At 38.8% G+C, this 26,221-nt stretch overlaps 1 protein-coding gene across 4 annotated transcripts in view; it reads right to left on the minus strand.

The window, feature by feature from the left end:
- Positions 1-8,157: 8,157 nt before the first annotated feature.
- Positions 8,158-26,221, minus strand: part of LRBA (LPS responsive beige-like anchor protein) — a 552,094-nt gene continuing 534,030 nt past the window's right edge. For all 4 annotated transcript variants that reach the window (XM_077815359.1, XM_077815362.1, XM_077815360.1 and 1 more), the window contains 4 exons: positions 23,216-23,317; positions 21,558-21,754; positions 14,332-14,483; positions 8,158-9,681 (listed from right to left, as the gene is read on the minus strand). In XM_077815359.1, the coding sequence (XP_077671485.1) occupies positions 9,591-9,681; positions 14,332-14,483; positions 21,558-21,754; positions 23,216-23,317 (542 nt within the window). In that variant the 3' untranslated portion in view covers positions 8,158-9,590. The remainder of the gene's footprint in view (positions 9,682-14,331; positions 14,484-21,557; positions 21,755-23,215; positions 23,318-26,221) is intronic.

The following is a 26,221-nucleotide window of genomic DNA, read 5'->3' on the forward strand; positions in this document are numbered from 1 at the left end:
CCAGCAGCCTCAGCATTGAATCCTGCCCCCTCTCATCACGCTGCCGCCATATTTGAGCTTCAGCCCTGTCTTCAGCCCGCCACCTCTCCTCCCGGTCATTTTATGCTTTCCTGCACTCTGACATTATTTGCCTCCACGCATTCGTCTGTGCTCTGTCAGTGTGGGAGGACAGCATGAGCTCAGAAAACATTTCATCATGAGTGCGGTTTTTTTTTCTTTCTAATCTTCACTAGTCTCTGGGAAGGAGAAGATCCTGTGATCATTGAAACACATGCAGCTGGTGGAGAAAAAAAAAGGGACAGCGGTATTTAAAAAGACACATTTTATAAAACAGTGGCTACAGTCTTTCAGGGTAAACCTTGCTGTTAACATTACATACATAGCACATGTGCTTTCGTTACAAGGTCGCATTTTGCCTCCCCCCACCGCGTGGCTACCCCCTCAACCCTCCCCACTCCCCGTGGCTAACAGCGGGGAACATTTCTGTTCAGCCACAGGCAAACAGCCCAGCAGGAATGGGCTCCTCTGAGTGTCCCCTGAAGAAAAGCACCCTATTTCAACCAGGTGACCATGAATGATACCTCACTCTCCTGAGGATAACACAGAGAGATAAAGAACGGATGTTGTTTGAACGCCAGCAAACATACACTGCAATGCTTTGTTGTACAATGATTCCCGAGTACGTGTTACTGGCCTGGAGTGGTAAAGTGTCCTACCATGAAGGATGCAATAAGGCTGCCCTCCCCAGAAACCTTTTGCAAAGACTTTGGGAGTACATCCAGGAGAGCCGCGAATGCCAGGGCAAAGTAATCCTTTCACATGCTTGCTTTTAAACCATGTATAGTATTTTAAAAGGTACACTCACCAGAGGTTCCTTCTCCACCTGCCAGGTCCAGGAGGCAGCTTTGGGTAGGTTCTGGGGGTACTGGCTCCAGGTCCAGGGTGAGAAACAGTTCCTGGCTGTCGGGAAAAGCGGTTTCTCCGCTTGCTTGCTGTGAGCTATCTACAACTTCATCATCATCTTCTTCATCCCCAAAACCTGCTTCCGTGTTGCCTCCATCTCCATTGAAGGAGTCAAACAACACGGCTGGAGTAGTGGTGGCTGAACCCCCTAAAATGGCATGCAGCTCATCATAGAAGCAGCATGTTTGGGGCTCTGACCCAGAGCGGCCATTTGCCTCTCTGGTTTTCTGGTAGGCTCCTTAAGTTTCATGCGGCACTGCTTCAGGTCCCTGTTATGGCCTCTGTCCTTCATGCCCTGGGAGATTTTGACAAAGGTTTTGGCATTTTGAAAACTGGAACAGAGTTCTGATAGCACGGATTCCTCTCCCCAAACAGCGATCAGATCCCGTACCTCCCGTTCAGTCCATGCTGGAGCTCTTTTGTGATTCTGGGACTCCATCATGGTCACCTCTGCTGATGAGCTCTGCATGGTCACCTGCAGCTTGCCACGCTGGCCAAACAGGAAATGAGATTCAAAAGTTCGCGGTTCTTTTCCTGTCTACCTGGCCAGTGCATCTGAGTTGAGAATGCTGTCCAGAGCAGTCACAATGGAGCACTCTGGGATAGCTCCCGGAGGCCAATACCGTCGAATTGTGTCCACAGTACCCCAAATTTGAGCCGGCAAGGCCGATTTAAGCGCTAATCCACTTGTCGGGGTGGAGTAAGGAAATCGATTTTAAGAGCCCTTTAAGTCGAAATAAAGGGCTTCATCGTGTGGACGGGTGCAGGTTTACATCGATTTAACGCTGCTAAATTTGACCTAAAGTCCTAGTGTAGACCAGGGCTTAGGCATACTGCTGAAACTTCAGAGGTTCTCACGGGATGAGTCTTTAAACCAGGAGGTAGTGATTTCCTAGCTAAAATGTAACATTGTTCTATGCATTTCCTAATCCTGTAAGAGAGTTTGCTTTGTAGTAGGTTCTTCCTGGCATATCTCCCCATGTGCTACAAACAACATACTGGATTTTCTAAAGGGCTTGTTTTCATGCAGGTAAAAAACAGAGCACCTTCTTTACCTCTAAGGTACAGAGATGAGTTTCCCTGGGCATGAATGCAGTTAAGGGAAGGCCAGAGAGGGAAATACAGGTGGGTCCTAGTGCCAGTCGTGCTCCCCTTCTGTGTGCTGGGAGCCGTCCTGTTTTCTGTGCCGCAGTGAGTGCCACCAGTGGGACTGGGTAAGGGGGGGGGATGAGGGAAGGGGAGTGAGGGAAGAGGCAGTGGGGAAGGAAGGGGGTGGAATGTGGGAGTGAGGGGAGGGGGATGGAAAAGAAAAGGGGATAGGGGAATTGCAGGTGGAAGGAGGGAGAGCGGGAGCCCAGCATGTGGCATCACCTTGGCAGCAGCTGGGGCTCCCACATTAAGCAGGCCCATCAAACCTCCACAACCAGAGCCCACTTATCCCCAAGCAGCTGCACCCAGACCCCCCCACCAAGCCCCATCTCCCCAAACCCAACCCTCCCAACCACCTTCACCTGGATCCCCTGCAAAGTCTCATTGCCCCTGCCCCGGGAACCTCCCAACAAGTCCCTGTGCATCCAGATCTTCCCACAGAGCCACCCGCACCCAGATTGCCCCACGCAGAAACCTCTGGATCCCCCCACTCTAAACCCCTCTACACTTGGATCCTGCTGGGCTGAGCCTGCCCACCCACCCCTGGTGCACCTGGCACAGAGGAGCAGGGCCCCGAGGTATTTCTGGGGCAGGCCTGGCCCAGCCCTTGCACTGTGTCAGGGTCAGGTGCAGCCTCACTGCGAACATCCTGTACTGGGGGAGGTGGGTGCTTCAGGGTGATCTTCCACCTCATTGCAGCCAGTGGCCTGTGCTCCCCACTGCCATGCTGGAGCCACATTTATTTATTGACAAATACAATTTGCACAATTTTAAAATAGCGTGCACATAATTTCAAAATTTTTGGTGTGGAATTCCCTCAGGAGTAACACAGGCTCACAGCATGGGTCTTGCCCAGAAACAGAAGGCTTTGACAGGGACATCTATCTTTGATATGATTGACAGGCAGGAGGTGCATCTCTTGAAACCCTTACAAGGTTTGGGCCCTAATATGATCCAAGTGAGGGTTCAAAGGCCTTTGGGACACGGCCAAGTTATGTATGCTAAGATCTCTTCTAACTCTCTACACTATTTACAAGAAAATAATAAGCTAAACTATGGAAGGTGTAGCCTGAAGACATGAAAGTGAGTTCCATTTGTTCTTTGTGGTGGTACAGAAGGAATGGAGGCAATTGTGGGGATGCAGTCCTTTATACAGAGTAGGGTGATAATGTCACTCTCATTCACCCCCAAAAGATATAGCTTTTAAAGACATTTACGCAGCCCAATGCCAAGGGGGCTTTAAGAACCAAGGTGGCATGCAATGACCAGTGCGGTAGGGTGGTGCTTCTACCCACAATTGTTTCTATTCTTAATTTAAAAATCTGTTGGAACATGGGGAAATCATTACTTGAGACAAAGGAGTGAGAATCCTGTAAGATATTATCTTCACAAAAAGCAGACCAATGCAAATAATTCCCCCTTTCTTTTCAAGAGTTTTAGTTGGCATTATGAACGAGAAAAAAGTAAGCACACTGGTTTACACACCATTTAGAAAGGTCACAGACTGTTTTTCACATAGCCCTATCCCTTTAGCTATCAGAACTACTACTTCACCTTCAGACTTCTGCTCTCATAGGCTGCATGTGATCTGCAGGATGTGATCAGAACTTTGCTGAATAAAGCCTTAATTTTCTTCCTCTCACACCTTTTGCATAACAAATGGTCTCTGTGTATATAATGTCTTCTGCAGTTTCCACAGTATGCATCCGATGAAGTGAGCTGTAGCTCACGAAAGCTTATGCTCAAATAAATTGGTTAGTCTCTAAGGTGCCACAAGTACTCCTTTTCTTTTTGCGAATACAGACTAACACGGCTGTTACTCTGAAACCCCAGAAGGTATGTTTCACAATAGGTGGGGTGTGCAAGTCTAATTCAACTTGGAAAAGTTGGTCTTGAAGTGAACTATGCCCTCACGGCACTCAACCCTGCAAGGCACTGAGCCTACTGCCCTGACCAAGCCAAGCACTTAAGCACATGCTCAACTTTAAACATTTGAGTAGTCTGTTAACTGTTTTGCTGGATGAGACCAGAGAGCTCAGCACCTTGCAGAACTGTGCCCAGGATAAACAGCACACACATTCCCAATGGGGAGGAGAGGGAAAACAGAAAATCCAGAAGATAAAGGTAAATAACCTAACCTAAAACTTGTTCCCTTAGGCAGACAGAAAATAACAGAAAACAACCAGATCCCAAAAGCGCATCTGTGCTTTTTATATTCCTGTGCAATGCTGTATTACTGCCAGAGAAAACCATGTTGGAAAGTTTTTAATCTGCTGTGCTACCTGGAATGCTATCATCAATTAAACCTGTATTTTCATATGCTGCACATTTTATAAGATGTAAAAACTTCTTTGTAGTCCATGGGCATCAATTCTTGTGGAGAAAGCTAAGTACATGCTGGTATCTGGATAAACTCCTTTTACAAAAAAATTTTATTACTAAATTTCCCCCATAAATTTATATTTATTATAAGGCTTATTAGTGTCATTAAAATCTCTCTCTAAAATTTACACACATTTATACTAATAAGTCTCATCTAAAAATAAACTGCTTACAAGAGAGCATTTGTTCTTTTTGGATCAGCTTTTCAATTTCATATATTCTACCCCTTGCTTTTCCCACAGGACTAGCTGTACTTCTTAAATTACAGAGCCTTAGGCCACGTGCAGTTAAATTTCAATCAACATAAACAAAAATCAAGAACAATCTCCTATAGTTTTTGATCCAGGGCTTTTACAGATCAGTCGTAGATTTTGACATATAAACAAACAATGATTTGGACCTTCAACTGTATCAGTTTCCCAAGTACATACTAAATTAGGTCCACCCAAAAATAAACTATTTGGCATTCCATACTAACACCATTACTACACAGGAATTGATGAGGGTATTCAGTTCAGGACTTACAAGATTTCCAACATGCCAAACCTGTGGAAAAAAAACGCAGAAATTGGGCTTGTTTTTTGGCTTAATTGGCTTGTGAGTTGCTTGTTTGCTCCATCTGGATATTCACCATTTCTATCTCATTCTAAAACAATATGTCTAAATACAAAAATTGATAGGAGGTATGTCCCAGCCAAAATCACAATGAACTACGTTCCTTTCTGTACACCTGGTTTTGGAATAACTCTATTTACTTTTTCTGCTAAAAGAAAGAAAAATTGATTACCAGTCTGCTGACACAAGCTGGTGCTTGGAAAAATAGCCTGCTTTGTGCACGGATGTAGAAGAAATGGAGCAGCCTCTCTTTGTTTGTTTGTTTGCTGGAAACCCTCAGCTTGAGCTGCGCTGAGAACACTACACCACACAGCAGGAAGGAATCTCCAGAATGTTTCCAAATAAAATACCAACCTGAACACTTTTAGAATTAGAATGTGGAACTCAACAATCATACTAATTTCCTATTGAGAAGAGCTCTAAGGATTTCCATGCTACTAAGACAACTTCAAGTTCCCTTTTCAAAGTAAGCCATAGCTGCTTTTAGTGGAACATAAAAATCACTGGTTCTTAACATTTTTATTTATTTATTTATTTATTACAATAGCATTGATGGGCCCCAAGCAGGTTAGGGATCTATTGTGCTGGGTGCTATGCAGATTTAATAAAAGTCCCTTCCCCAAAGAGACTGCAATCTTAGGTTAAGACAGAGCACTATGGGTCGGTGAGGCAGACAAACTGGAGGAATGCCAGGGATGCGGGACAGGATAACTGTAATACAAACATATTTTCCATAGACTAGCTGAATGCACAATTTGTAGACAGAGGGGTTCTTTTAATTATATAATGTAATAGTTGCTGACTGCTCAGGAAAGGCTCTCAGATTGACATTACGTTCATTTACCTTTGAATAGAGTACACTGCTGCAGTTCTCAGACTTCAGCATTCCATATAAAAACATAATGGCTACTCACATACTGTAACATTCAGGCCATGGGCTTATAAGAAACATAACTGATATGAAGCCGCTGAAGATGAGTAATCTACAATTAGCTGAAATCTCTAACTTATTTCTAATCGTTCTCAGTGTTACTGGCCTTACTTTCATCAAAAGTTCATATAAGACATTGATTGGGGTAAGTCAGAGATCACATCCATTTCTATGAGAAAATATGTTAATATGAAATTACCAGAGTTTGAGAGAGTCTGTGAACCATGCTTGACCTTTCTGAATTTAAAAGTTGACCTCTTGGCAAAAATGGAAACTCACTTTCCACCTTGTAGCAGCTCCCTTCTCCCTCAGCAGCATTCTGGAAAAAAAAATAATACAGCTCAAAATTGTTTAATTGTAATTTAATCTCTGGCACCGGTTTACTAAATTGTGTCTAATCAAGAGGGCTAGCACAGACTTTGCATTGGTTACACTAATGGATAAATAGTATTCAGGAATTTAACTCTCTGTTTGCACACAATATCATACTGGAGGTTAAAGAAGTGTGTGTTAACAAGAACCTGTGTTAAGCAGGATTAATTCAACCAAGCGTAAAACTTTCTCCCCTAGCCCCCACCCCCAAGTGAAAGCATTTGGTTTGGCCACACAATACAGTACCTGAGAATTAAATATGTAGTCTGGTACCCCCACAACTTTGACACAGCCTCCTCTGCCAGCTGGCAGAAAGGATGTTCAAGCCCACCAGAGGCAACAGGGAAGGTGTCTAGAACTGATGTAACACAGCTACAACACTGCAGATCTAGAATTAAAGTGTGTCTGTGGAAGCAGTTAGGAGAACAGTGGGTGGAGATTTCTTCTTACATAGGTGGGGTGTGACAAACCTCAAAGCTTGTGCTCAAAGCAGGGCTGTAATAAAGGGAGACATCCTGATTCCCCAGGAGGCTCCATGTTACCACCACAGACCACCCAGTGTACATGCAGCAGCTTGGACTCAACCCCAAAGAGCACTGGAACATGAGCAATAAATATCATATGAATGTTCCAGTTGGGGAAGGACTCTCCTGACCAACAAGGCCCTAGCAGCTACAGGTCTGACAGTGTTGTCTGAGATAGCTTAGGTGTTGGGACAGAATCCCAGCATGGTATCCCAATGTAAGGGCTCCTACTGCACCAATGCCTATTGCCTATGCTGAAACCCACCAACCATTTTAAAATAAAGGCTGAAATCTCTACCATTTCAAGTGCCCATGAAATAGTTTAAGAGCCACACCTTCTTGTCAACTGTTGGAAATGGGCCATCCTGATCATCACTACAAAAGGTTTTTTTCTCCTGCTGATAATAGCTCACCTTAATTGATCACTCTCGTTAGAGTATGTATGGCAACACCCATTTTTTCATGTTCTCTGTGTATATCTATATCTTCCTACTGTATTTTCCACTGTATGCATCCGATGAAGTGGGGTTTTGCCCATGAAAGCTTATGCTCAAATAAATTTGTTAGTCTCTAAGGTGCCACAAGTACTCCTTGTTCTTTTTATTATTTCAGTGAGTAATTTTTAGTGTTACTGAATTCAGTTCTAAATTAACTAAGAAAACTAAAGTAGAAAGTTTTAAATTCTGTATTTTGCACCTGGATAATATGATAGATGATGGAGATTCATCAGACCCTCACTGCAGACATTAGTAACCAACTCATTACACAGCACTTATATATTCATTACGAACATATACAGAGAATATTCCTCCTTAGAAAAACTTCAAGTTCATATCTATGTCTGCTTAAAATCTATTTATAAAGAGATATGAATTTTGCAAATAGCAAAAGTTTGTAAAGTACATTATTTTTATACAACCTCATTCTCAATTCAAGGCATTTTATTAGTGGGTGATTGTTCCGCACTTCATCAGGTGGAGATAATGACTACCACATTTCATTAACCAGATTTTCCATTCTGTTACACCTTAGTGTGTAACTCCACTGATATCAATATAGATATACTGTACCAGCATAAAAATGGTATAACACAATGGAAAATCAGGCCATTATTGTCTCAAAACCCTGTGTTTGCTTTGTATTTGCAAATGCATTGGGTGATGGTGGCTGTTTTCTCTTTTGTATGTACATATGGAAAACACAGCAGCCCAATGCACTGCATTGAAGGTCTCAATTACAAATGCCATTTTATTTAATTTCTTCACTCAAACTGAGTTTTCTCATTCAAATCTTTGCTTAAAGAGAAAAATGGGAACTGCTCCAGTAGGCAGCTAGATAAATTGATACAGATATGGAATGTAAGTTTTAACTCATGTAGATCACAACATACAAACAATTATTTATGCAGTACAGACTTACAAAACAATACAGTTCTTTTCACAAATATTTTCACAGAATTCTGCACAGCAATTTTGTAGAAAAGTAGAATTATGCAACACCAAAATAACTTATTGTTCCTTAGTATAAATTATTTTTCATTTCCTAAGGGAGGAGATAATTTATTAACATGATTGGACAAGATTGGATTGGATTTGGTGATAGCAGAAACTGAACAGTTTTGTTGCCATACACAGCACAAGATATGGAATCTGCTATATAACTATGGTGGTTAGTCCTCTGAAGAAAAAAACTAAAAAATGGGAAAGAAGTTTGCAAGTCTAGAGCTTCTGCAAAGATGTAGAGGCTGTGAACATTTGAATGCCTGCCTCTTAGTGCTTTCATAATCAAGCAGCAGAAGTGTGCTTCAGTTAAAAATTAAAAAGAAATATTTTGTAGGTTGCTAGTTTGAGGACGTGTCCAAACTCCCCAAGTTGAAGTTTTGATTTTGAGGAACAATGCACATTTTGGTGTGCTCTGAAGAAGATATCAGGTAAAAACTAGTAGGATTCACATTTGATGTAACACAGACTCTGTTGATGATTTCTCCCTCTTAACTGCACAACAAAAACATATAACTAAAAAAAGAATTAATTGTCTAGGTCTAGAAACATGCTTGAATAGTAATATTGATGGAAACAATTCCTTGTCATGTTTAAAATTACATTTATCATAATTTAAATATCATTATTGATTCCCAGAAACTTCAGTGCTGAAGAAGTACAATCATTTGGAAAAGTACATCAAGACAAAGTGTAGCACAAATTAAAATCCCCAGTATTATAACCCACTTTCAATTTGTTAAAATCATATATTCCTCAAGGTTATAGATAAAGCTTTAGATGGGAAATGTATTTCTTCATAATATAGCTAGAATAAGAGATTTAACCATCTTTATCTTAAGTTTCTTTCCATACATGAATCAAAATAGACTTCTCAAAATGACTAAAAATATAGATTTTTAACTACAGAACGCAGCAGCCATTTTTCTGCTTCTTTGCCCTTTGCCCCCAAAAAATCATGCAAGGTCTACAAAAATAGCAATTAACTTTAAAAAATAGTTTGCTTCTTCGAGCAAATTTAAGTTACATTCAGATGTAATATAGCTATTTATACAGAACAATGCTGCGGCATGATACTGAATAGAGGCTTGCTATGTTCAGTTTCATTCTGACAGCAGCTGCCCATGTCAGTGCTAGTTCTCGTCTGCTGCAACATCAGTATCTGGTTTGATATTCATGATGCCATCGGTTGAAATCATTGTAGAAAAGCACTATGCTCCCAGAAGCCATGCCAGTCATTATACACCTATGAAAAGCACAAAATTCAGTTAAAAGGTTAGCCACTTTACATTCAAACACAGCTGACTTACCTTTCTTGGACAGACTTCTTCCACCAGATCTAGCACCACCTCTGTAAATCAAATGTCTAAGGATACGTCTACATTTGTGCTTCCCAGCTCATGTAGACATACTCGCACTAGCTCTCATCAAACGAGCATGTGACGTAGCTGTGCTAGCATGGGCAGCAGAGAACAGTGACATGGGTTAGCTGCCCTGAGCATCAATCCATGGGTTTGCACTTGGGGTGGCTAGCCCCTGCCACCAGTGGCTGATTAATGATTCTGCCGCCCCTAGGCCCTGAAATAATTGCCGCCTCCATATGAACTTGTTTTTAGTTATTTTACAAATTCGTGCCGTCATTGGTGGTTTCAATACACGCTATGATTGGTAGAATCGCGGCATCCATAGATGCTGACTCCGTGGGTGCTCTGGGGCTGGAGCACCCATGGAGAAAAATTGGTGGGTACAGAGCACTCACTGGCAGCTCCCCGCCCCGCCCCAGCTCACCTCCGCTCTGACTCCGCCTCCTCCCGAGTGTGCCGCCGGGTCCTGCTTCTCCCCGCTCCCTGCCAGCGCTTGTGTGCAAAACAGCTTCGCACGGCTGGGAGGGAGGGGGGAATGCCACATGCTCAGGGGAGGAGGCAGGGATTTGGGGAAGGGGACCAACAGGGGCAGGGAGGGGGTGAGTTGGGGTGGGGACTTTAGGGAAGGGGTGGGAATGGGGGTGGGAAAGGGGTGGAGTTGGGTTTGGGCTGGGGGCCCACAAGCACTCCCCAGCGCGAAGGGAAGTTGGCGCCTCTGGCTGCTCTTATAAATTTGCTGCCCCTGCAAATTTGTCGCCCGAGGTGATAATACACCGCTGCCTGCCACCACTCCCCACTGCCTGTGCTACTTCTGCTACGCTACTGTTTTTAGTGCAGTAGCTCCATGACAGTTAGCATACGTCTGCACGAGCTAGAGCTCATATCCCTAGCTCGTAGCATAGATATTGCCTAAGAATGCCACCCACTCAAACATTAAGAACCTGATGCGATTCCTATTGAAGTTAATGGAAAGACTCCCATTGACTTCAACGGGCTTTGGATTAGGTCTTAAAATTTCCACAGCAATCATGCAGTGTATTTAAAGCATTTTATTTCCTATATGATTTTACTCTACTGTATCTGATCTGAACTGAATCAGACTTCAGGGAAAGAGTGACTAATACCATTTTGAAGAATGTATTACTTACCTTCCTTTCCAGATTGAAGTAATATGGGGGAAAAGAATAATTAAGGTCTAAATTTTTAATTTAGGGGTGTACAATTCTAACACTTATGGTCTCATTTCCAAAGGTGCTTAACACTCAACTCCAGCAGGAGACAACTGGAGCTGCAGGTGCTTAGCACCAGTGAAAATCAAGTCCCATAGGCTCTAATTTTGGGACCCTAATAATTGAGGGACTCAGATTAGTGGGCACATTTGAAATTGTAGGGCAAGTTGTTTCGCTACTGGTCTAACACATGGAATTATGGATCAGAGGGGATCAAGCTCAAAGAAATTGTCCTGGCACATCTGGGCACCAAAAGGGACTCAAGACTTAGATAACAAGAACAATTAATCTTGTATAAAACCAGGGTCACCACACACAGACCACTTCTGATTTTGTTTTCATAATGGCTTTAACTCTGCTGGTGAGAGTGCTAATGAAATAGCAAAATGGAGGGGATCCCGGATGTGCAGATTTCAATTCTTCCTTCCCGAGTTCAAGAGGGATTTAGCACAGGATCTTCATCAAAGAACCAGATGTGCATACAGAATTGCAACATCTCTATTGTTTATACATATGTGCAGCTTCATTTCATGGGCATGTAAACAACCAGAGTGCTGGTATTTGGTATTTAGCACTAAGTAGGAGTATTATTCATGCCATCCACCACAGAGATATTCTGTATTTCCACATCTTTACTATGAGGGAGCTGACTGTTGGAGACATTTTAGCTCTATTTGAACAGCTATGATCCTACTTGAGATTTGAGAGCAATCATGGCTGCTGAAGTGACATCTTGGCTTGTAATGTATCAGGAGTTGTTATGACAGTCATGTTTATTGTCTCATTTTGTGACATTACTCTTAGAGCTGGTTGGAAACCAGACTCTCTGTTCAATGAGAAATTCTTACATTTTGTAGGAAAAAAATTGTTCTGATTTGTTATGAAAAGCCAAAATTTCTAATTTGAGACAGTCAAAACATTTTGTCTGTGTCAAAACATTTTGATAGTGGTGTTTCAATTAATTTCATTTAGATGTTTACATTATATTAAATATACTATAAATGTATACATAATATTAAATCAAATATATAATACTAAAACTAAATTTGATTATAATATAAAAGTCAAAACAAAATGAATCACAATGACACTAAAGAAATGACATATTTCAACCTTTTCCTGTTTAAAATCTTCATCAAAATCAACACGTCCATCCTACGTTTCAATTGTGATTAAACTGCATTTTTGATGAAAGACTGTTGTTAAAAATTGTGATCAGCTCTAATTATAGTTATTAACACACTATTTCATCATATACCGAAGTGATCCAACAGGTACATCAGAAAGCCATGCGAGTAGGGCCTCAAAGGTAGAATTTGGCTCCAGCGAAAAATGACGGTACCAGTCATTTTAATATCTAGAAAGCTGCCATTTTCCAGAGTGATTGCTTATGAGAAAATGTACAAGGATGAAGAGGACATGATTCAAGGAGACTGAAGGTTTGCAGAAGTTGAGATGGGCAGGGTTTCAAATTGGTAAGAAGTAGTGGGTTAAAATCTTGATTAAAATCCATAGTCGTCACTGTTTTTGTTTTAAAGAGTATTCGATGTAACATTTTGAAATGTGGATTGTGTTAAGATCGACATAATGAACATATGACAGGAATCTATCTATCTAAAAACACAAAGAGGATGCCTAAATTTTCTCTCTTGCATCCATATTTAGGTAATTCTATAAGCTGTCTGATTCTTAAAGGCATTGAAGGATTTCATATTTCATTTTTAATGATTACCATTAGTATAAAAGACTCTACTTCCTGTTTAATCAAGATTTAAAATTGAGCTTTACCTTTGGTTTGTGAGGTTCCTAGTGAATGGTTGACTAGCTACAGGATATGGCCGGCCTCTGCCTGTCTTTGGCACGCTTGAGATTTCAGTCCAATTTTGTGTACAGCTAAAAACACTTAGTCTAATTTCTTTATTCCCCACTTGGATGATCATTTGTTTAGAAAAATTTTGTTTGTCCCAGTGGGAGACTAAGAGGACCTGCCTCATTTCATGAACGCTCAGTTTAACAGTCGTCTCTTTCTTTAATCTCCAACATCCCAGACAAGCCGAAGATATTTTGCCCTAATTTGGCTGAGTGTTGGATGAGCACAAATTTTCTAATTCTCTGCTGGTGAAAATGTGTAAAACTCTATTGACAATAATGGAGTAGAGGCATTTACATCAGCATTTACATCAGCAGAGAATTTGGCCCCTTATTGTTAATAATTTATTTATTATTATTATTAGGGTAGCACCTAGAGGGCTGAGCCAGGATCTGGCCCTACTGTGTTAGGCACATAGTAGGAGAGAGTTCCTGCTCCAAAGATTATTAATGACAAATACAATTATATATAGGAGTCAAAATAGTCAAAGGTGACCAAGTGACTTAGGGCCTGAGGGTATGTCTACACTACACGTGTTATAGCTACACTGCTGTACTATTGACACAGAGACAGAAGGGGTTTTTCCTGTTACTGTAGTAAATCCAGCCCCTTGAGAAATGGTAGCTAGATCAATGAAAGAATGCTTCCATCAACCTACCTTCATCTACAGTGGAGGCTGGGTCAACCTAACTATGTTACACAGGGTGTGAAATTTTTCATAGCCTGTCGCAATGTACCTAGGTCAACCTGTGTTTTAGGTGTAGTCAGGGCAGAGTCCCATTTTAAAAGTGCCTAGGATCCGAAATGACTTTTGATAAGATTTAGTGACTTAGATGCTTTTGTAATGTTATCAGGGATAAACAAAAGTCTAGGTAGTAGTCTGTGAGCTAAAGACAAGCTGGATACAACTATAAACACCCAAGTTATAAACCGGAGAGAGCTATGTGCCAAAAATGAATAAAGACCTTTAACCATAGTGGAGTTGGTAGGTGTAATATAGGCAGCAGTAAATATGTTTACTGTTTTATCCTTTGTAAGAGAAAACAAAATGTAAAAGATTGATGGGAATCTGAGTGAGTGTCTACTTTCTTTTTGTTAATGGCTTTGAAGACCTATAGTTAGGAATATTTTTTTCCTCTGAGGAAAGAAAAAACAGTACATATTAAAAGTTCGTCAGAGTCAGATTTCCCGGAATGAGTGTTAATTTACCCACCAAGAGCTGCAACTCTGAAAAAGATTATCAGACCTAAACCATAACCTTTCAATACTAAAACAGTGCACAGAATTCTCCATATTATCACTGGCACCTGTGATCAAAGTAAATACAATATTGAAAGGAAAACAAATGGTTTTCCCATAATGACGTTCCTTTTGTAGTTTCTTTATAATAGTACATTCTATGAAATACTTCTGACCCCCAACTGTAATCTCACCTTTGGTCATATGACAGGGCCATGGAACGGATTCCAGCGTCACAGCCGGGGTAAGCAAAAAGTTGCTTGAGGTCACACACTTGCCATACTATGATGACCCCATTGTCTCCGCCTGTAAGGAGATACTGTCCATCACGGCTCAGCTGGATTGCCTAAAGGGATATTACATTAATATTTCTGTTAAAACAACTTGCATTGCTTTTATTCCCCCTCTCACCTCCAGAACACCCCATCTGCACCATCGCAGCTTTATCTCTGAAGACACTTCGTATCAGTAGATATAGCTTTTGAGAAGCAAAGAAGTCAATTACAACTTAAATGTAGGGTAAACATTGAAATCTACAGAATATACCGGTTTCTTTACAAGAATTACAATAGAAATGATGGTCAAGTGGCCTAAGTTTATTTCATCTATCAACTATTCCACACACCAAAAATCAAGTATGAGGGCAACTCAGGAGATTTGATTTTCTAATCAAACACAGGAGGCTGCAGTACTTGCACCTCATATTCACCCAAACAGCTTTAACCTCAGATAGTTGCCCTCTTTTTTTTTTATATAGGCCATATTTGGAGGTCTGTTTATCGGCTTTTGTTTTTCTTTCCCCCTGAGCCCTGCACAGTTGGACACATAGAACTAAGTTGCCTGGCCTTATAGGTGGAGTGATACAAAAAACAGTATGAATGAAAAGAAAATTTTTAATACTCTTTTAATACTTCTAAAAAGGTATGTTTAGCTAATGTGTCAGACACAGAATAAATGATAGCGTGCTCTAAAGGTTGACCCCCATTTGGGATGAACTGGGGAATTTACTCATACTTTCACTACTTGTGAGAAATAGGCCATCCCAAACTCATATTTACATAACAGAGTATTGATATTACATATAAAAACTACATTAAAAGAACATTTAAGTTGCAAAATGAAGCATTTAAACACTAGGAATTTACAGAATGAAGGCTGTTTGTGCATGGGCAACTTTAATTGTGGCATTTCCTAAACTTGAGTGTTGACTTGGCAGCCTTAATGTTCTTTAATATAGGGGGAAAGATGGGTTATTATAATTTCCTACCTTTTTTAAGAAGCAAAATGAAAAAAACAGTGATTGTATCACGTGGCTCCATAGTGACCCCCACACTGGTAGACCATCAGCAAGTTTGGGACCTTTGGACCTAAAGCACAGATCTTTACCACTAACTGCTGCACCTTCCCCTCTGCTTTCCCCCAGCTTGTGTAATCCCCTCTCTGCTCTCACCCCTCTGCATTCTAGTTAAGCTGCTGCTTCTCCTCCTCCTCCAATAGCAGGCTGTTATCTTCTATTGGGCCCAGCCAGAAGGATATGAGAAACACTTTTCTAATGAGTTCCACAGTTATTTTCCTCACAGCTTCCTGGCTGAAACCCTGGCTTCTATTCCAGTTTCTGAAAGGTAGTATATTCCAGTACTTATAAACCCTTCTGTCCAATTCTCCATTGGGGCTCCCATCCCCCTCTGCTCCTATTCACTCCTCCCCATCACTCTGACTCATGCCTCAACCTTCACCCCCATCTACTATCCATCCCCCCAACCCTGGCTCCTACTTCCCTCCCTTCACCTATCTCCTCCCTTCATCCCCACACCTCCTGGCTTCTTCCCCTCTTCCTCTCTGTTTCCTGGCTCCTACTGTTCTCCAACAAGCTCCTGCAAAATTGAGCTGCCAAGCTCTGACAAGCCTAAGAAGTCTCCATCATACATGTATGACCTGAGATTTTTCAGAATCTTCCAAAATTCACCAAATTTGGGGAGATTTTCACAAAGACAACAAAAAGCACATCCCTGATACTAGAATGACATCTTTGCCAAATTTAGAGTTTCTGATCCAAAGCATAGAGATACTAAAGTTTTTCAACAAAACAGCTGTAAGAATTTAACGTGGTCAAAACAATACATTTCCCCCAAAACCTGTTTTTTGAGACAGCTGAATCATTTTAAATGCAACTTTAAAAAAAAAAAAAATCAGCCTGAAGCTGACACCCAGCATTGGAAATGCCAGCCAAAGGGTTAAAGTGAGGCAAAGTTATAAGTAAATGAAAACACAGTCTTATAATGAAAAATATTAGGCAACTTTTCTTACAGGGAAGCTCTGCTTATAATAATGAAGTCCTAACTATTTTAAAATGTGTATGCATAATATTAGAAACTCAAGGTGGGTGAGGCAATATCTTTTATTTGAAAAACTTCTGTTGGTGAAAGAGACAAGCTTTCCAGCTTACACAGAGCTCTCCTTCAAGTCTGTGTAATCTCGAGAGCTTATCTCTTTCACCAACAGAAGTTGGTCCAATAAAAGATATTACCTCACCCATCTTGTGTCTCTAATATCCTGGGACCAATATAGCTACAGCAACCATCCATAATACAACTTTATTGTTTAGTTCTACAATCCCATCACAATATCTTAGAACATTTTCTTCATAAACAGTTTTGAAAACCAAAATAGTTTCTTTTGCACTTAAAGATTTCATCCACAGTTTTCAACACAGAAAACTATGGGTGAGGTCTTCACACACATGAAAGTTTTCAAAAACTATTACACAGAAAGCTTTATGCTATGGTCCCTTTAAGATCTTGTGGCAATCGCAAGTATTGTACACTATAATCTATGTTTCTGCGGTGCTCGTAATTTGCAGAATTTTTAACATATGCAGCACCTGCTCACAAAAACAGGAGGAATTAAAATTAAAATACTAAATACACCATTAATGCAATATTAAAGTGGTTATGTTGAACACTGACAGTGTAGAAACTAAAATATAATGGTCTTCATAGTAATAATTAGTTAACCATATATTTTCCATTTTTGTGCCTTATTACTGTTATGATGATGCTAAAAATACTCTACAAATTACAGGAAGTGCAGCAGCACTGAGTTAGGGTTCTTATCAAATAACTAACTTTTCATAACCTTAGTTTTGAGTGTTTATTATGATGACATCTTGTTATTATGGGAACAAACCCTTTTGTTTAACATTTTATTTAACAAAATAGTTTCAGGACTAACGCTTTTTTGTTTTTAATTAAAGATAATCAATAACATTTTGTATTTACAAGCTATGAAGGAAATGGTGATCAACCCATTCCAGGCAACTGTATTTTGAACTAGGATTGTGACAAATGTACCCAATGCTTAAAACAGGTAGTGGGCACGGTAAATCATTTCCAAGCCATATATAAATATGGCATAATTAAATGCTCAAACATTCTGAATTGAAACTTGTTCTGAATGGTATAAATGTTCCAACCATCAATTATTATTTTTGTCATTTCTTATTTCCCTCTGAACACAAAGATGTGTGACGCACCTCCCAAACCAGGAAGAAGGCATGTTTGCTGTCCCAAGGAGCTTAGAATCTAAATTACACACAATATAACCAGGGTGCAACAAGGCAATAAGCTAGGGACAGAGAGAAGAATGAGGTAAGATAATAAAATCTGTAGAAGAGAAAATTGCATATACCAAGATAGCTCATCATGAGCTCTAGCAAACCAAATAAAATTATTAAAAAGATTATTCATTAGAAGTAAAATCAATATCAATTTTTTTCATTCCACAAATGGCAATCTCCTGAGGGTATTCTGAAATTGCAATGAAGGCATGACAAATAATTATTTGTTACACTTATAAAATTCAGCTGATGAAAATCCATTAACCTTATGGTCATGGTTCACTTGTGTTTTATACTTGAGGCTTTTTACTGGAGAAATGCTATATTACAAGGCAAATTAAAGCCATTAATCTTTAACTCTTCCACTACCTGCAAATTTCAATGATTTCTGTGATCTCTTGATTAAATAAAGAACAGTCTTTGAGGTTTTGCCAATATCTATGCCATTTTCCTAAGTCACCTGCTTTTCAAGAAGACAAATAGTTGATATATATATGACAAAGGTCACCCTGTCAAAATTTCAGTTTAATGACATGGCCCATAGGAGTTAACAGACTAAAGGATGCATTTACTCTCAAGTACTCCAACTATTATGGGGAAGGCATGAATCAATTTTACTGTTCAGTTTTTCTCCCAGTGAAAGTTATCCAGGATTCTAATAAGTATAAGCTCAAACAGTTCTGCCATCTAATCTTTCCCACAACATAAGATTCAGACATGCAAACGAAGCCCCATAGCACTCAATTCAAGCAATGTTCTAAAAGCTTCATTTCTGACTTGTATTTCCTTGAAAAGTCTCAGAAGTTTGTCCAAACCCTTTAACCTCTCAGATTCTTGAAAGGCAGTGCTTCTTAAAAAGTAGAGCTGTCACATGACAGCACTGGCTTACGGCAGCAAGAGGCTGTTGGGTACTTCCCCATCTCAGGACTCAGGAAAGGAAAATAAATTGGTTCCTTTGGGTGAATTAGTGCACTGTCTTTGTTTAGGATAAAATAACTTTACTTCTCTGAACTGGCTGCCCACTTAGATTTAAATTATTCATTAAGACAACTAAACATTACATGGTAGATGTGCTGGGATATGCTGTTAGCCTAAGCTGCATGAAGCAGTATTTAAAACAAACACAGGTGGAAAGTGCTGATTATACCCTGAGTTTCCCCAGACAGTCAAATTTTTCTGGTAGTTGTAGAACGTTGTTCGGAATGTAACTGTAAACTGTTATTTTCGTCAACTATATCTTGCAGTCTAAGCCCAAAATGACATGTGAAAACACATCAGAATTTTACTTTACATAAGCAACTGCATTTCTGACCCACTATTCCTCCATCTTCTCTTGGCAAGAAATAGTGATATCGTCAGTCTGCACAGCCTGTAGGCAGGTCCTACTCATTTTAAATGCCCCTACTTTAATCACACAGTTGCCACTTGCCTTCTAGTATGATAAAGTACAGAAGCCCTGGGAAGAAGGTTGTGGATTATTTAAACCTAAAATCCTCGTGGGACTGCTGGGGGAAAAACAACAGTGTGTACTACTGGCCTACAGAGAGCGGAACATTCGCTGCCTCAAGCAATATTCTCCAAGCCGTGGGTACTGACTGAAACACCACAGAAATTGTTTTACCCAGCAAGGGATTTCTAGATATTTTACAGATTTACTAGCATAGCTGACAATATAATCACAACTGAAAGTGACATATTATCAACTTTATTATTGTAAAAAGAAAAGCAAAAGAAAACACTCTGATGTGTATTTGCTTTAAATGAAGTATTGGGGCAGAGGCTAGGGTGGGAAACTCACGAGCACGCATGCAAGGATAGCAAAAGGTGAAACTTGAGCTAAGAGAAGAAAGACTAAAAATGAAGCAAGAATCTATATCAATTTGGAAAAAAGGCCTGGGACAGGGCCATGCAAATTCTCATGACATATCTCCTACCTCAAACAAATCTGCATTTACAGTGTATTAAGTAATAAATGTGTGTAATTCAGCATTTTGTGACTACTAATCCACTGCAGAACTGGCTATGGAAAACACACCAAATAATACAGTTATTTTAAATTGCATACTCAACAACCTATATATCCAAAATTTCAAGAAAATTAGGATAGTGGATTAACAGAATTTAATTTACACAAGAGTTTGATGTCAACTTCTAAAAGAAGGAGAAAGGCATAACTGAAGCCCCAGTGTTAACATTAAAACATTTTGTCCCAGCTGCATATGAAATCATAAAATGCTAGTTCCTGTCATGGAAAGAGTTAAGGCTAGTAACATTCTTTTAAAATATATTTCAATATTTTCTACCTGTTTGGAAGCTAGTTTCCTTCATTTTGCTCTCTTTTGCAACACAAGTTTTAACAAAATTATGTATCTGTGGGAGTCAGGTGAGGACAAAGGATGCAAATTTAACACTGCTCACAGTTGGATGAAAAACACAGGTAAAGAATTCTTGAAAGACTGAAGGACAGGTGTGTGAGGGTAAGAAGAACTCAGGAAGGATATCTTAAATATTGCACAAGAAGGAAAAGAGACAGTGCCAAAATATCCTTGCCTGCATTAACAACACTTCAGAGTTGTTATTATTTTATTATGTACAGATTGTGGTAATCAACTCTTCACCATTTAGGTTGTTACTTTTTTCCATTGCATTCAGTTTGGAAAATGAAACTACAATGGTCAGTTATATTGTGGTCAATTTCATTTCTTATAGTGCTGCCAACTGCTCTACAAACAAGAAAGAAGACAGGGCTCTTCCTTCTTTAAGGAGTTTGTAATCTAATTAGACAACAGAGTAGGATGGGTTGCGTGACTGAGCAGTGCAAATTAACACCTGTATTGTTAGCTCTTCAAGTTTTGTTTAGTAGTGGGGTTATCTTTAATTCTTATTTTATTTCAGCTCTTTTGTTTACAGTTCTTCAGTGGCTGTTGCAAGGTTTTAGGCTTTTTGGAAGAAGAGTATTTTAGGGAGGGAGATGAGAACCACTTTCTGGTTCTCATGTATTAGCATAATGCTGTTGTGTTGGGATTTTAGAATGGCAGGAGAATATTTATATTGACATTAAAATAAGTCCATACAGTTATTTTATTAAGCATTTCCTCCACTCCCATTTTTCTTTTAAATACAAAAAACCTACTCTATTTTGGATTTAACTAAAGCAGCAGTGTTCTTCTGCTTCATCTTTTAAATTTCTACTTAATTTTTTCTCTCTTTTTAAGTAGTTAAATTAAAAATATTCTTCCCTTTTCTTGTTTCAGCTTAGTTCTACCACAGCTGCCAAGTTTTGTTCTGTTCCATATCACATTTTATGAAAATTTTTGAATGTGTGATTTTGCATATTAGCAAAAAGCCTTCCTGAAACTCAGCCTTTGCATAATATCTCAAATGAGATGCAGGAATATGGACAGTGCTAATGACACACCGTAGTCCTCCCACTGCTGGAGTGACTGGTCATCTTGACTCTTTAGAGGCTGGCAAAAATGTAACATCCTGAATTCTCCTGTGCGTGCACACCAGGTATTATTTGTATGTCCTTTTATTCCGAGGGGAAAAAACCCACAATATATTGCTGGCTACCTAAGCAGCGCCACTGTAAAGTTAAACATGATTCCATGAGCAATGTCTGATCCCTCAACTACATATTTCTTGGAGCTCTTCTAAATGTAGCAGTCATTAGTGAAATTGCACAGGTTTCATTCACCGTTTGCATGGAAAGAAACCCTGAGCAATTCCAAAATCTCAGAATTCTCCTAAGTTTATTTTAAATACTGACATACACAACCTTAGAATATATTTCTGCACACTCACCCTTATTTTGTCATCTGTTTCCATAGTGGCTTGAAGTTTCCCATTCACACTGAATACACAGAAAAGGCCATTTTCATAGTATATGATACAGTGGCCCTCTCTTGAAGCCTGGATAAGTTTTGGTCTCAAGCAGTTTTCAGGACCTTCTAATGTCCTCAATAGGTCTCCATTCATAGAATGTATGAGACATGGTCCTTCTGATGAAACAGAATTAAAAGCACTTGTTATTTTCATATCAAATCTATCCAAAGACATTAAAGAACAATGAGTAATGGCTTTTATTGAATTAACTCAAAATGTGTTATAAATGGAAAATGTAAGGTACATTCTTGTAATACTAAAGTTCTTCACATTGGTAGTCTCATCTCCTAAAAGTCTAGAGTTGCACTAGGGTAACTAAAGCAATCACCTACTTTAAGGCAACGTCCACACTACCACTTATGTCATTATAACCTAAGCGCTGGACAGTGTTATGGAGGTTGGAGAGCTTCTCCCACTAACATTGGGGGTGGATTAATTAAGTAGATGGGAGAGCTCTCTCCTGTCATCTTAGAGCAGCTCCACTAGAGAGTTTACAGGGGCGCGACTGCACCAATGCAGCCGCGCCCCTGTAAGCTCTCTAGTGTAGCCATAACCTTAGTCTCTTTAGAAGCTTCCCTGAAAGCTTGATAGTTACCAAATTTTTCTGCTGAATGCAACAAAATAAGTCTGTACTGAATCTGAAGGCTAGATTTTCACGGTAAGATGCACTTATTTGCATCCTCACAATTGCAGCACCTAACTTAGGTGTGCAAATTTCTGATATGCATTCACAAATCAGATGTGTACCCATATATGACTAGCTACATTCTTCATTGGTAATGAACATGGACAAAAACTTAATTAGTATGCAGGTATACATCAGGTATTCCCTTATGTAAGTTACGAGCATACAAAGTGTGTGCAGTTTTAAGTGCCAAACTTGGAAAATGCAGCCTATGATAGCAACTTTTGAAACACTGAAGAAGGAAGGTCTCTGTTCCAAGGAGGACAGATCAATAGACAAAGGTAGGGAAGGGGGACAACTACAGGCAATTTATGTACAAGTGAACACAATTCATTATAAGCAGCCCAGCAGAAATGGGTCTTTAAGAAAGATTTAAAGTAGGGACCTTGTAGATGAGCTCAGAGAAGCTGAACCTAACCACTGCAAATTTTAGTTGGGAATGCAAATATATCTTTAAATAACTACAACAAAAATCACTGCTTTTCCCCCTGAGGAGTTATCCATAACAAAAACAAAGCACATAATTACATTACATTCTTGATAGTCTCAGCAGAGAGCCAGGAACACATAAAGGATAGTTCGCTCTGTATTGTCTAATAACTTCTGAATAAACAAAAACAAGGTAACTGGAAGACCCGCGTGGGGAAGATGTCTGTGCTGTACTTCTATAGATACACGTGAATTGGCTTCAATTTTAATGTGTTATGGTCAAAAGATGTTTTTAAAATTGACTTAAAAGGAAAACCTGTGCCAATTAAAACAAGGTTTTTTGTATATGAATCATACATAATTAATATGATCTCCATCATCGCAGACTGTATTCACCTTTAAACTAGGACAATAACTTTATGACCAAAATACAGTTTTAAAAAGATAACAGAAAACCTTCTACCTTTAGCACCACTTATTACCAGACCAAGTTCAGCACAAACTGTAGCACAAACGATCTCATAGTCATGTCCTGTCAAGATGGCTCGGGGAGTGGCAAAATCACCTTCAAGGAAACAAGAAAAAAGGAATCTTCAGTTACAATTCATCTCTAAAAGCAGTGTTTACAGTAATTCACATATTTATTTTCTTTGCAATTGGAGTTTACACTTTCGAAAACAGATACTCATGATATGGACTATACTTTTTGTGTTACACTTGAGATTGACTTCTTCCATACTGCTGAGCAACAGTACACTAGTAGCACTGCCTTTCAGAAATTCAGCCTGGCCATTTACTAATGAAGAGACACATAACTCAACTGTATATAGACAAGAGCTAGTTTGAACATAAAGGATTCTACTCCCTCTCAGTGGACAAAGTTCATGTCAATAAATATTCTGTAAATAAGTGTAGATGTCACTACGATAAGTAACAACGGAAAACATTTATGATGTCCAAGTTGAAGGAAGGAGTCCACCTACTGATTTCACTGTAACCTGTTTCCAGTATTGAAACCACAACTATGAGGCTTAACTGAGTTCCTCATAGCCAGTTGGTGCTTTGTCCAAAGCAATTATTTTTTCCAGAATCTGTCTTTAGAGACCAAATCAAACACTTAGGAATGTTGTCAATAGAGGAAAATTGTAAGCAGACATATTGTTATGAACTGTTGAACTGGTCAGACTTAAACCTTTTGTCACGACAAATATGGGTAATTAACTTTATTCTCAAAGATCAGACACAGAAAGTGTATGCATGTGTTATCATAAACTTCTTTAAAAATACTTCAGACCTCATCTCATGGATTTTCACTAGCTCACTTTCCCAGAATGCTAGTAGTCCATGGAAAGCACAATGTTATTTTTGCAATTACTGTCTAATTATTTCAGTTGGAAGCCTTTTATGAAGAGTTAAAATCATTAAAGTTTTAAGTAATATGTTTTTGATGAGGTTATCACACTTAGCTTAATAAAAGAGAACTACAAATAAGCTTTTTATAGCAGGAAATATTTTTAATTTAAATTAAATGATGACTTTTTTTTCTCCTGTGGAATGCCAGGGCTATAGAGAAAGATGGTGGTGAAAATCAAATGTTATTTTAATTTTAAAAAATAGTACATGGATTTGCAAAGACACAGAAAGAAGTAATAGTGTCAAGTGATTCCAGCAAGGATAAAGCAGCACGTTTAGATAGCATGATTCAAAAAGTTTTTAAGTCGAAATTTTTTAAAAACCAAATATTAATAAGCACAATCTAATTAATGTGTCTATTCATTTATACTGCACTCTCCAAAGTAGTGTCTGCATAATTTCTAATAAAACACTCAGATTGTTAGAACAGACCCTGCAAACAGAGAATGTTTTCACAGGCACAATGAGTTTTCTCTATGCAGGACTGGACATGTGAAAGTAAAGTTAAAAAGACTTTTCTTACTCTTACCAGTGTGCGCTTTAACTCTGATCATTTGCAACAATTCTGAGAATGTCCACATAGCTGTCATGTTCAAATGGTCTTTTTAAAAAGGTCATAATCTATGATCCCGTATCAAACCAGGGATTATGACCTTTCAAAATACGATTTATTCTGCAATTACTGCTACAATACATAATTTATATTATTGTAACATACAAATGTTGCGAAGTAAACAGTATTTTTTCTTAATAAATCAGGAAAATATCATTCATATATATAAATACTTTAGAGCAGCTCAGTAAGTGATCCCTAATCCCCAAATATATAACCATGAAATGCTACAGCTTTTGTTTCATATGGAGTTTGGCAAAACACACTCAAAATCAGGAAGCATGGCAGACAGTTCAGAAAAAAAATTAAAAGCATAAGGAATAGACTTATGATCAGTAGGTACTTCTCAGCTGACTGATTTTACAGAAATATGGCTATATTGAACTTTCCTCACCTAAACACGGAACAAGCACTTTTAAAAGTGAATGAAACAATGAAGACAATCCATGACTTTGCACAAACGGATAGAAAAAAGTTCTATAAACTTTAATGGTAACACTGGAATCTACTGTAACAGCCTCATTACCCAGTATCAAATTCTATTTTGTAGACCCATGCTCTGTCCTATTGTCCCCAAATGAAATGTAAGGCAGTTTTGCACAGTTTCTGGTTTGGAGTATTTTTTAATTGAGATGCACACATTAGCAACATTAAATAGTCAGTAATAGTTATTATTTAACACTGTCTTTGGAACTTGCATTTAACACAAAACTCCACAGATCATCAAAAAATTAAACTAATTAATATATTAAATATTTTCATAAAACAATAGTTTTAAAATTGAAATCATGAGAGTTTGAAATGAGCAGCACCGATTCGGGGTTAATGGGATTATGTTGTTTGAGTTTAAAAGGACATTTAAGGAACTGTTTTAAATGCAGTTATTAGAGGATAGAAGCAAAAACCCAAGTGGCACAAGATGTTTACTTTAAATGCTTGTGGTAGTAGTGTTATTGTTGTCTCTGTGGATTAAATGTTATGCATTTCCACAATACCTACCCCAATAGTATCTAGGAGTTAGGCTTCTCCTACAACACAACATGGACTGATGATACAGGTTTATCATAATACATAGTAAAAATTCTATCTATCTATAATACTTATGTTGTTTTTCATTTAGTAATATTATATTAATATATTATATAAATTAGAATATAAACCTGTGTTACTTAGCTTATAAGCAGTGTCTCACAAATCCATTCATCCAACTGTTTACCAAATAGCTTTAGCATTAAATAATTTCGCATCAATAAAAAAAAGAGAACAACAATCAGAAAAGTAAATTTACAAAGAAACCTCCAGTTAGGCTATTTCTCTCACTATTGAAAAACAAGAATCTTGTGAAAAGTCAGGCTGGCTCTTTTGATAAAAATGTTAAATATTTAGAGGTTTTTAAGACACTGATTTACCAAATAATGGGGTCACTTAAAAGCTGATTGTAGA

This window comes from Eretmochelys imbricata, chromosome 4 (genome assembly GCF_965152235.1).
Source record: "Eretmochelys imbricata isolate rEreImb1 chromosome 4, rEreImb1.hap1, whole genome shotgun sequence".
Taxonomy (NCBI): Eukaryota; Metazoa; Chordata; order Testudines; family Cheloniidae; genus Eretmochelys; species Eretmochelys imbricata.